The sequence below is a fragment of the Euwallacea similis genome, chromosome 18 (genome assembly GCF_039881205.1).
Source record: "Euwallacea similis isolate ESF13 chromosome 18, ESF131.1, whole genome shotgun sequence".
NCBI lineage: Eukaryota > Metazoa > Arthropoda > Insecta > Coleoptera > Curculionidae > Euwallacea > Euwallacea similis.
Window position 1 is genome coordinate 3963304 of NC_089626.1, and position 12096 is coordinate 3975399.

Below are 12096 nucleotides of genomic sequence, written 5' to 3' on the forward strand. Positions count from 1 at the left end.
GGAGCGTGCAAACTTTTAATAATTACCCGGTTTGTTTGACGTATGTGTAATTCTATCTCTGGAATTCATCAAAATAGACCACGAATGATCCTACCGTTGGATAGAGCTTGTCTAGAGGAACATTTTGAGTGGTCAAACGGCCGAATCGGACCAGAAGTTTCCGAGCGCGGAGCGTGCAAACTTTTAATAATTACCCGGTTTGTTTGACGTATGTGTAATTCTATCTCTGGAATTTACCAAAATAGTCCCACGAATGATCCTACCCTTGGATAGAGCTTGTCTAGAGGAACATTTTGAGTGGTCAAACGGCCGAATCCGACAGGAAGTTTCCGAGCGCGGAGCGTGCAAACTTTTAATAATTACCCGGTTTATTTGACGTATGTGTACTTCTATCTCTGGAATTCATCAAAATATTCCCACGAATGATCCTACCGTTGGATAGAGCTTGTCTAGAGGAACATTTTGAGTGGTCAAACGGCCGAATCGGACCAGAAGTTTCCGAGCGCGGAGCGTGCAAACTTTTAATAATTACCCGGTTCAATTGACGTATGTGTACCTCTATCTCTGGAATTCATCAAAATAGTCCCACGAATGATCCTACCGTTGGATAGAGCTTGTCTAGAGGAACATTTTGAGTGGTCAAACGGCCGAATCGGACAGGAAGTTTCCGAGCGCGGAGCGTGCAAACTTTTAATAATTACTCGGTATATTTGACGCGTGTAAATTTTTTTCTCTGGAAATCATCAAAATAGTCCTACGACTGATCCTACCGTTGGATAGAGCTTGTCTAGAGGAACATTTTGAGTGGTCAAACGGCCGAATCGGACAGGAAGTTTCCGAGCGCGGAGCGTGCAAACTTTTAATAATTACTCGGTATATTTGACGCGTGTAAATTTTTTTCTCTGGAAATCATCAAAATAGTCCTACGACTGATCCTACCGTTGGATAGAGCTTGTCTAGAGGAACATTTTGAGTGGTCAAACGGCCGAATCGGACCAGAAGTTTCCGAGCGCGGAGGGTGCAAACTTTTAATAATTACCCGGTTTATTTGACGTATGTGTACTTCTATCTCTGGAATTCATCAAAATAGTCCACGAATGATCCTACCGTTGGATAGAGCTTGTCTAGAGGAACATTTTGAGTGGTCAAACGGCCGAATCGGACCAGAAGTTTCCGAGCGCGGATCGTGCAAACTTTTAATAATTACCGGGTTTATTCGACGTATATAAATTTTTTTCTCTGGAATTCACCAAAATAGTCCCACGAGTGATCCTACCGTTGGATAGAGCTTGTCTAGAGGAACATTTTGAGTGGTCAAACGGCCGAATCGGACCAGAAGTTTCCGAGCGCGGAGCGTGCAAACTTTTAATAATTACCCGGTTTGTTTGACGTATGTGTAATTCTATCTCTGGAATTCATCAAAATAGACCCACGAATGATCCTACCGTTGGATAGAGCTTGTCTAGAGGAACATTTTGAGTGGTCAAACGGCCGAATCCGACAGGAAGTTTCCGAGCGCGGAGCGTGCAAACTTTTAATAATTACCCGGTTTATTTGACGTATGTGTACTTCTATCTCTGGAGTTCATCAAAATATTCCCACGAATGATCCTACCGTTGGATAGAGCTTGTCTAGAGGAACATTTTGAGTGGTCAAACGGCCGAATCCGACAGGAAGTTTCCGAGCGCGGAGCGTGCAAACTTTTAATAATTACCCGGTTTATTTGACGTATGTGTACTTCTATCTCTGGAATTCATCAAAATATTCCCACGAATGATCCTACCGTTGGATAGAGCTTGTCTAGAGGAACATTTTGAGTGGTCAAACGGCCGAATCGGACCAGAAGTTTCCGAGCGCGGAGCGTGCAAACTTTTAATAATTACCCGGTTTATTTGACGTATGTGTACTTCTATCTCTGGAATTCATCAAAATATTCCCACGAATGATCCTACCGTTGGATAGAGCTTGTCTAGAGGAACATTTTGAGTGGTCAAACGGCCGAATCGGACCAGAAGTTTCCGAGCGCGGAGCGTGCAAACTTTTAATAATTACCCGGTTTAATTGACGTATGTGTACCTCTATCTCTGGAATTCATCAAAATAGTCCCACGAATGATCCTACCGTTGGATAGAGCTTGTCTAGAGGAACATTTTGAGTGGTCAAACGGCCGAATCGGACAGGAAGTTTCCGAGCGCGGAGCGTGCAAACTTTTAATAATTACTCGGTATATTTGACGCGTGTAAATTTTTTTCTCTGGAAATCATCAAAATAGTCCTACGACTGATCCTACCGTTGGATAGAGCTTGTCTAGAGGAACATTTTGAGTGGTCAAACGGCCGAATCGGACCAGAAGTTTCCGAGCGCGGAGCGTGCAAACTTTTAATAATTACCCGGTTTATTTGACGTATGTGTACCTCTATCTCTGGAATTCATCAAAATAGTCCCACGAATGATCCTACCGTTGGATAGAGCTTGTCTAGAGGAACATTTTGAGTGGTCAAACGGCCGAATCGGACCAGAAGTTTCCGAGCGCGGAGCGTGCAAACTTTTAATAATTACCCGGTTTATTTGACGTATGTGTACTTCTACCTCTGGAATTCATCAAAATATTCCCACGAATGATCCTACCGTTGAATAGAGCTTGTCTAGAGGAACATTTTTAGTGGTCAAACGGCCGAATCGGACCAGAAGTTTCCGAGCGCGGAGCGTGCAAACTTTTAATAATTACCCGGTTTATTTGACGTATGTGTACCTCTATCTCTGGAATTCATCAAAATAGTCCCACGAATGATCCTACCGTTGGATAGAGCTTGTCTAGAGGAACATTTTGAGTGGTCAAACGGCCGAATCGGACCAGAAGTTTCCGAGCGCGGAGCGTGCAAGCTTTTAATAATTACCCGGTTTGTTTGACGTATGTGTAATTCTATCTCTGGAATTCACCAAAATAGTCCCACGAATGATCCTACCGTTGGATAGAGCTTGTCTAGAGGAACATTTTGAGTGGTCAAACGGCCGAATCGGGCCAGAAGTTTCCGAGCGCGGAGCGTGCAAACTTTTAATAATTACCCGGTTTATTTGACGTATGTGTAATTCTATCTGTGGAATTCACCAAAATAGTCCCACGAATGATCCTACCGTTGGATAGAGCTTGTCTAGAGGAACATTTTGAGTGGTCAAACGGCCGAATCGGACCAGAAGTTTCCGAGCGCGGAGCGTGCAAACTTTTAATAATTACCCGGTTTATTTGACGTATGTGTACCTCTATCTCTGGAATTCATCAAAATAGTCCCACAAATGATCCTACCGTTGGATAGAGTTTGTCAAGAGGAACATTTTGAGTGGTCAAACGGCCGAATCGGACCAGAAGTTTCCGAGCGCGGAGCGAGCAAACTTTTAATAATTACCCGGTTTATTTGACGTATGTGTAATTCTATCTCTGGAATTCATCAAAATAGACCACGACTGATCCTACCGTTGGATAGAGCTTGTCTAGAGGAACATTTTGAGTGGTCAAACGGCCGAATCGGACCAGAAGTTTCCGAGCGCGGAGCGTGCAAACTTTTAATAATTACCCGGTTTATTTGACGTGTGTGTACTTCTATCTCTGGAATTCATCAAAATATTCCCACGAATGATCCTACCGTTGGATAGAGCTTGTCTAGAGGAACATTTTGAGTGGTCAAACGGCCGAATCGGACCAGAAGTTTCCGAGCGCGGAGCGTGCAAACTTTTAATAATTACCCGGTTTATTTGACGTATGTGTACTTCTATCTCTGGAATTCATCAAAATATTCCCACGAATGATCCTACCGTTGGATAGAGCTTGTCTAGAGGAACATTTTGAGTGGTCAAACGGCCGAATCGGACCAGAAGTTTCCGAGCGCGGAGCGTGCAAACTTTTAATAATTACCCGGTTTAATTGACGTATGTGTACCTCTATCTCTGGAATTCATCAAAATAGTCCCACGAATGATCCTACCGTTGGATAGAGCTTGTCTAGAGGAACATTTTGAGTGGTCAAACGGCCGAATCGGACAGGAAGTTTCCGAGCGCGGAGCGTGCAAACTTTTAATAATTACTCGGTATATTTGACGCGTGTAAATTTTTTTCTCTGGAAATCATCAAAATAGTCCTACGACTGATCCTACCGTTGGATAGAGCTTGTCTAGAGGAACATTTTGAGTGGTCAAACGGCCGAATCGGACCAGAAGTTTCCGAGCGCGGAGGGTGCAAACTTTTAATAATTACCCGGTTTATTTGACGTATGTGTACTTCTATCTCTGGAATTCACCAAAATAGTCCCACGAGTGATCCTACCGTTGGATAGAGCTTGTCTAGAGGAACATTTTGAGTGGTCAAACGGCCGAATCGGACCAGAAGTTTCCGAGCGCGGAGCGTGCAAACTTTTAATAATTACCCGGTTTGTTTGACGTATGTGTAATTCTATCTCTGGAATTCATCAAAATAGACCACGAATGATCCTACCGTTGGATAGAGCTTGTCTAGAGGAACATTTTGAGTGGTCAAACGGCCGAATCGGACCAGAAGTTTCCGAGCGCGGAGCGTGCAAACTTTTAATAATTACCCGGTTTGTTTGACGTATGTGTAATTCTATCTCTGGAATTTACCAAAATAGTCCCACGAATGATCCTACCCTTGGATAGAGCTTGTCTAGAGGAACATTTTGAGTGGTCAAACGGCCGAATCCGACAGGAAGTTTCCGAGCGCGGAGCGTGCAAACTTTTAATAATTACCCGGTTTATTTGACGTATGTGTACTTCTATCTCTGGAATTCATCAAAATATTCCCACGAATGATCCTACCGTTGGATAGAGCTTGTCTAGAGGAACATTTTGAGTGGTCAAACGGCCGAATCGGACCAGAAGTTTCCGAGCGCGGAGCGTGCAAACTTTTAATAATTACCCGGTTTATTTGACGTATGTGTTTAATCCGGCTCGTAGGACCAAAAATGTTGATCCGGCTCGAAGGACCAAAAATGTTGATCCGGCTCGAAGGACCAAACTGTTTATTCGTGGATCGTGGTACCAAGATGTTGATTAGACATGGCCTAATTCTTGATACGTCTAGTAAGCAATGGACTGGATGCTTGCGAAGGACCACCCTGAGTTCGCGGTCTCAGAGACACCGTGTTCGTGCAAATGAAAACAAAACCCTTTTCTAACGGTAACAAAGGTTTATTATTCACTAACAACTTCGAGTAATGTAGCAAAGAAATAACAACTTTTCGTGACAAGTTAATTAGTGTAGTAATTAACCGTGTATAGGAACCGTGTGTAAAGTAATCGCGTACGAGTAACGTGCAAAGTACGGAGTTAAGGGTCGACGGAGACGCACAAGAAGAGAGAGATTTTTCTTCTTGCAAAATCTTAAATACTAAAGTTAATGGTAACCGTACATAGGCGTACCAGAAACTAAGAGGTCATCATCGGCGCTTCTTCTAGATTTGTCCTTGTGACTTGCCTAACTTTAACAATATAATTGGGTTTTATTGGAGGGCGTTTATGACCAGCATCGAGAACGTGTCTAAATTCTAGTACGCACAAAAGGTCGGCGAGGAGTTTTATTACACAGTTAGTCTAAGATCAAACAAAATGCGAATCAACATCTGGTCATACGGACAAAGTGGCAAGAGAAACGAGTAATGTCCATAGGCGTAGCACACGGATTTCTTACATACTAGTCACACATTTAATACTAGGCTTATGAAGAATACAACTTATCGAACTAATACATTAAATTAATTATCGGGAATTCTGTCCCCTACACAAGCCCTAACATGCCGGCCCCGTTAAAAGGTCGTTACCTTTTAAATTATTTACAAAGAGTTATTTGTTATTCATGGGCAATGGGCATATTTTCGACAATGATCTTCGCGATATAGTTCCACTGGGTAAGCGCACTGACACTACACGTATCACATGATCCTTTCCTTCGTGGAGTTCGACAACTCGAGCTAAAATCCAGCGCAGTGGGGCAGTATTGTGTTCCACCAGTAAAACTAATGCTCCAATATCTATGGTTTTATCTACAGTGTTCTTCCATTTACATCGAGTTTGCAAATTTGTCAAATAGTCTCTGGACCAACTATTCCAAAAATGCTGCTGGAGTTGTTGAAGTCGTTCGTAATGAGATAAGCGAGAGATAACGGCGTTCTGGTAGTCGGGTTGTGGTAAACTTGCCAACGAGTCACCAATAAGGAAATGCGCGGGAGTTAAGGGTGCATAGTCGTTTATGTCGTTTGAGATTGGCATTAGTGGTCGCGAGTTGAGACAAGCTTCGATTTTTACTAATAGGGTGTACATCTCTTCGTATGTTAGAGATGATTCACCTAAGACGCGGCGAAGATGAAACTTAGTCGATTTCACCGCCGCCTCCCACAATCCTCCCATATGGGCACTACGCGCGGGTATGAAATGCCACTTTATCAAATGATTGGCTAAAAATGTAGTTGTGGCGTTAATGTGTGATTCATTATTTATTAAGTTATAGAGTTCGATAAAATAATTATTGGCCCCTACAAAGTTAGAACCATTGTCTGAATGTATGTTTGTTGGTTTTCCTCGTCTGGAACAGAACCTTTCCAAAGCATTCAAAAAGCTATCGGTCGAAAGATCTTTAACCAGTTCGATATGTACTGCACGCGTGGCAAAACAAACAAAAATGCATATGTAAGTTTTTACGGATTTGGCTCTACGCAGCGTACCCTCCTTTATGAGTATAGGCCCTGCATAATCGATTCCGCAATTTGAAAAAGGTCGTGAAGGCGTTACCCTTGCGGTCGGAAGGGAACCCATTAAAAATTTCGAAGGTTTCGGTTTTACTCTAAAACATCTTATACATCTACTAAGGTTACGTTTAACTGCATTTTTTCCGTTTATTATCCAAAATCTGAGGCGAATTATCGAAAGCAAGTTTTGAACTCCCGCGTGGAGATGTTTCATATGCTCATTCTGTATTATCAAGTCAGTGAATTTATGTTTATACGGTAATATAATAGGGTGTTGTTGTTCAAAATTAAATTGTGAATTTATTAAACGTCCCCCGACTCGAAGTATTCCTTCTGAATCGAGAAATGGGTTTAGATTCAAAATTTTACTTTCGCTTGGGAGTTTTTTACTTTTGGATAAGTCGGAAATTTCCTTTTCGAAGCTATCCCGTTGAACCAATTTTACTAATAAAAGCAGTGACTCGTTTAATTCTTCAACTGTCAAGGCTGTTGACTTATTCATCACTTTGCGGCATCGATTTTTAAGTCTGCATATGTAACCTACTACTCTGTGCAGTTTGAAGAAGGTAGAAAATCTATCAAAAATGTTAAGTCCGTAGTTGTTGCTATTTACACTCGTTGTTTTATATACTGTGGTATGATTATTTTTTAATTCGGGCAAGACATCGACGGGAACCTCATGGCTATCTAAGTTCGCTTCCGTCCTTGATGTGTTTTTCTTTAAAAATTCGGGACCGTGAAACCAAAGATCACATCCCAGCAATTCCCTTGGGCTCAATCCTCTCGATATTACATCTGCAGGGTTGGCCTTGCTTGGCACGTGAGCCCACTCCGTTATCTTGGTCAATTCATTAATTTTTGCCACTCGATTGGCAACAAAGGTCTTAAGGTGAGCAGGATCAATTTTCAACCATGCCAAAACAATACTAGAATCCGTGAAGTATCGTACGTCTGATATTTGTATGTCTAAAATTTGTCTTACCGTATTCATTAGTTTGGCTAAAAGGTGGGCCGCTAGAAGCTCAAGTCGAGGCAAGGTCAATTTTTTAGCTGGAGCTACCCTTGATTTTCCTGTCAACAGTCGTAATTCGCGACTACCTGACTCATCCTCCGAGGCCACGTAAATACAGGCTCCGTAAGCCTTTTCGGAGCTATCAGAAAATCCGTACAATCTTATATGGGCCGTCTTTGTTGGAATTACAAGCCTATCGATCTTGTATTCATTGAGGCACTCCAGTTCATTCGAGAATTCCTCCCAAATCTGTCTTAGGTCATTCGGGACCGCTTGATCCCAACCGATATGTAATTTCCATAGAGCTTGAATGATTAACTTGGCCCTAGTTAATGCGGGACCGATCAACCCAAGCGGGTCAAAGATCTGCGAAATTTTTGAAAGAATAGTCCTTTTGGTAACACGGGATGGCTCGTATTTAATATTTACTGAATATTTTAGAGTATCTTGTTTAGGATCCCAGCTGATTCCAAGAGTTTTTATATGTTTATCTTCATGAGGTAGAATTAAATTGTCGTGATTTTCGTTACTGTTTGCTTGTAGGATACTGTTTAGAACTATGTTACTGTTGGACGACCATTTTCTCAATTTAAAATTAGCTTGACTTAAAATATCGTCTAGTTCCCTATAAATTTGCAATGCATCTGTTTCCGAATCAATGCTAACCAACAGGTCATCCATGTAGGACGAACGTTTAATTATTTCTGCTGTTCGTGGATACCTGTCTTTGTTGCGCTCGGCCAATTCTATCAAGCAACGTGTGGCTTGAAAGGGTGCACTCGATGTGCCATACGTTACCGTGTTGAGTTTATACACATTAATCGGATCATTAAGATTTGCTCGCCATAGTATCTTTTGGAAGTTACGTTCTTCCTCATGAATTTTTATACATCGGTACATCATTTTGATGTCCGCGCTCAAAACAATTTTGCGAAGTCTTAGACGTATCAAAATTGAGTACAAGTCATCTTGTACTACTGGTCCTACCAAAAGCGTGTCATTCAGGGAAATTCCTAAACTTGTTTTGCAGCTTGCATCAAAAACGACGCGACACTTCGTGGTAATAGAATTCTTTAGTACCGCACTGTGGGGTAAAAAATAAGAATTGTTTGGAATAGAGATGTCCTTTTCAATGGGTCCTTGAAGCGTCATGTGGCCTAAGTTCTCATATTCCGTCATAAATTCTACGTACTGCTTCTTGAGGTCCTTGTCCTTTTCTAACCTTTTCTCTACATTTGTTAACCGTTTTAGGGCATTCGATTTGGAGTCACCCAGACTAAAATCTGTTTGATTATTGAACGGATACCTTACGACAAAACTGTTGTCCATGTCGCGGGTTGTAGTTTGATTAAAATATTCCTCACAATAATTTTCTTCCTTTGATAGGAATTTAACATTTTCAAACTCTTCAATCTGCCAGAATTTCGTCAACGAATCATTTAATGTTTTATTTGAAATACTAGTCGCAAGGTTGCACACTACTTTCCGACTTTGAGATTCTCTGCATATTAAATTGCCCGATATTACCCAGCCTAAAGAGGTTTCTTGTAACATTGGCAATCCCTTTCCTAATTTAAGTTTACCCGAACCTAATAGATTATAAAATATATCTACCCCTAATAAAACATCAATTTGTTTTGGTTCATTAAATTTTTCATCAGCTAGATTGATATTTGTTGGAATTTGAAGTACCGAACTGGGAAATCTAAATGAGGGTAGATTTTCGGTAAGAATGGGTAAAACCAAAAATGCTATGTTAGATTCATATTGGTTGAACCTGGATTTTATTTTCGTGTGCACTCGCTGATTAATCTTTGTGACAATTTGACTGATACCTGATAATGAAAGGTCAATTGTTTGGGGACTTAAGTTTAACTTTCTGCAGAAGTTTTCTGTCATTAAATTTGACTGGCTTCCGCAATCGAGTAAGGCATTGCATTTATGCCAATTTCCTTTTCTGTCTGAGATGAGAATGGTAGCCGTAGATAGTAGTACTTGATTTTTATCAATACCTAACGATGATAATGCCAAAGGATTGTTTTCCGTATCGTACGTGACCGCGTTACTTTGGCCGATTGTTAAAACTGTAGATTGTTTGGATTCTCCATACCTTCTCAATACATCGTGAGCCGAAGGATTAGATGGAGAACTGATCGATGATTCATGTTCAGTTAATGATGAGGAAGGTTCATTAGTGCTGCTGTTGCTAGAATTTTGAACATGTTCACTTCCTGAACGTTTCTCTATATGTAACGTGCTATTATGTTTTTGGTTGCATTTTTTGCATCCTCTTGATCTACATTCCTGTTTCAGATGCCCTGGACGTAAACAGTTGCTACACAATTTATGTCTTCGAATTTCGTTATATTTGTCCGACACTGATAATTGGATAAAACGAGGACATTGATGAATGAAATGATTTTCAGTACAGATGTAACACTTATTGATTTTTTCGGTCAAAGAATACGAATAATTCTTAAACTGATGTGATTCGTTTCTTTTCTCGTGGCCTTTGTTTTGCATTCTATCCCTATCATGTTTATTTGAATGTACGGTTGAGAAGCCGCGAACCGCTTCCAACGAACGACATTTTTCGGTTAAAAATTCCATTAATTGATCAACAGTCGGCAATTCAGTATTACATTGTTTCCGCTCCCACTCCTGATTAGTACTATCATCCAGTTTGTTTAATATTATCGGTATCAACAAAACATCCCATTGATCCACGGGTAATTTTAATTTTCCTAATGATGATTTATGTTGCTGAACTGCATCTATTAATTTTCTAATATTTACAGATGATCCTTTATTCGCGTTTGGTAAATTAAGAACTAAACCTTTAGCGTGAATGTTAATAACTGCCTTTTTATTCTCGTATCTTTTTTGTAACAGATTTAAAGCGATTGTATAATTATCGGGAGTTATGTCGAGAGAGTCTATGAGATTTAGCGCATCGCCTTTACAACATAATTTTAGATATAACAATTTTTCTGTTTCACTCAAGTCGGTTCTGCTATGGACTAAGGAATCAAATATGTTTTTGAAACTGAACCAAGTTTCATAATTGCCATAAAATGAACGTAAGCCTAAATCCGGTAATTTTCCTAGACCTCTTGGTGAATTTTGTTTTCCTAAATGAGTATTAGTACTATTTTGATTTTTGCTAATTGAATTTATTAACTGCTTTAATTCTGAAATTAAATTAAAGTAGGCTGATTCGATTTCAATCCGTTGTTCTTCTTCGTTTAAGCTTAAAAATTCTAGACGAGATTGTACTTTATCGAACTGATTATAGTCCTCCTCCACGTTCTTGAGGCGGATTTCTAATTGAACTGTTTCTTGAATATCTCTGTTTTCACGAAGGTACTGTTCAAAACGGGATAAACGTTTAGTTAAAATTCTGCGAGCGTGCAAAAGTTCTCTAAATTCATCGTTCTCGCTAAGAGACTCTGCTGAGCCTAGTTCCATTTCGGATCGTTTTGAAATTTTTTCTTTTTGAGCTCTAGTGGTCATTTTTAACTACTATTGATAACGTGGCGTTAAAATAAATCAATTTACGCGATTCAAACAGAAGTACTACTGGAGAAATTAACTAGTTTCGACTTCTTTAATGTGCATAAATCGAGCATAAACCAAAGTAAATAAGTCGTATCAATCTCATACAACTAACGACCATTTAAAGTATCAAATGGGAATCGGGATTATGAGGTTATGCAAATTCAAAGAGGAAAAATCGTGATAAAAAGGAAATGACTCACCGGGATTGTTTCTTGCTCTCCTTGGGATCCACCGTTCTACTCCTTATTCCGCTTTCGATGTCCTATGTTCCACAGGTTCTGATCCAGTCCCGTGATATCCGGTTCGAAGTGACCAAAAATGTTTAATCCGGCTCGTAGGACCAAAAATGTTGATCCGGCTCGAAGGACCAAAAATGTTGATCCGGCTCGAAGGACCAAACTGTTTATTCGTGGATCGTGGTACCAAGATGTTGATTAGACATGGCCTAATTCTTGATACGTCTAGTAAGCAATGGACTGGATGCTTGCGAAGGACCACCCTGAGTTCGCGGTCTCAGAGACACCGTGTTCGTGCAAATGAAAACAAAACCCTTTTCTAACGGTAACAAAGGTTTATTATTCACTAACAACTTCGAGTAATGTAGCAAAGAAATAACAACTTTTCGTGACAAGTTAATTAGTGTAGTAATTAACCGTGTATAGGAACCGTGTGTAAAGTAATCGCGTACGAGTAACGTGCAAAGTACGGAGTTAAGGGTCGACGGAGACGCACAAGAAGAGAGCGATTTTTCTTCTTGCAAAATCTTAAATACTAAAGT

General features: G+C 40.4%; 1 protein-coding gene across 1 annotated transcript; it reads right to left on the minus strand.

The window, feature by feature from the left end:
- Positions 1-5846: 5846 nt before the first annotated feature.
- On the minus strand, positions 5847-11228 carry LOC136414859 (uncharacterized). Its single transcript, XM_066399080.1, has 2 exons — positions 7118-11228; positions 5847-6457 (listed from the first exon to the last, which is right to left on the minus strand). Exons 1-2 carry the CDS (start codon positions 11226-11228, stop codon positions 5847-5849), a joined length of 4722 nt encoding a protein of 1573 aa, XP_066255177.1.
- Positions 11229-12096: the final 868 nt, after the last annotated feature.

Bases quoted from the DNA above. Each gene is read 5' to 3' on its own strand.
- LOC136414859 (XM_066399080.1), bottom strand. From the start codon at position 11,228: ATGGAACTAGGCTCAGCAGAGTCTCTTAGCGAGAACGATGAATTTAGA. The intron at 6,458-7,117 runs GTAAAATTTTGA...CTACATTTTTAG, and splicing joins TAAAAAACTCCCAAGCGAAA to CCAATCATTTGATAAAGTGG.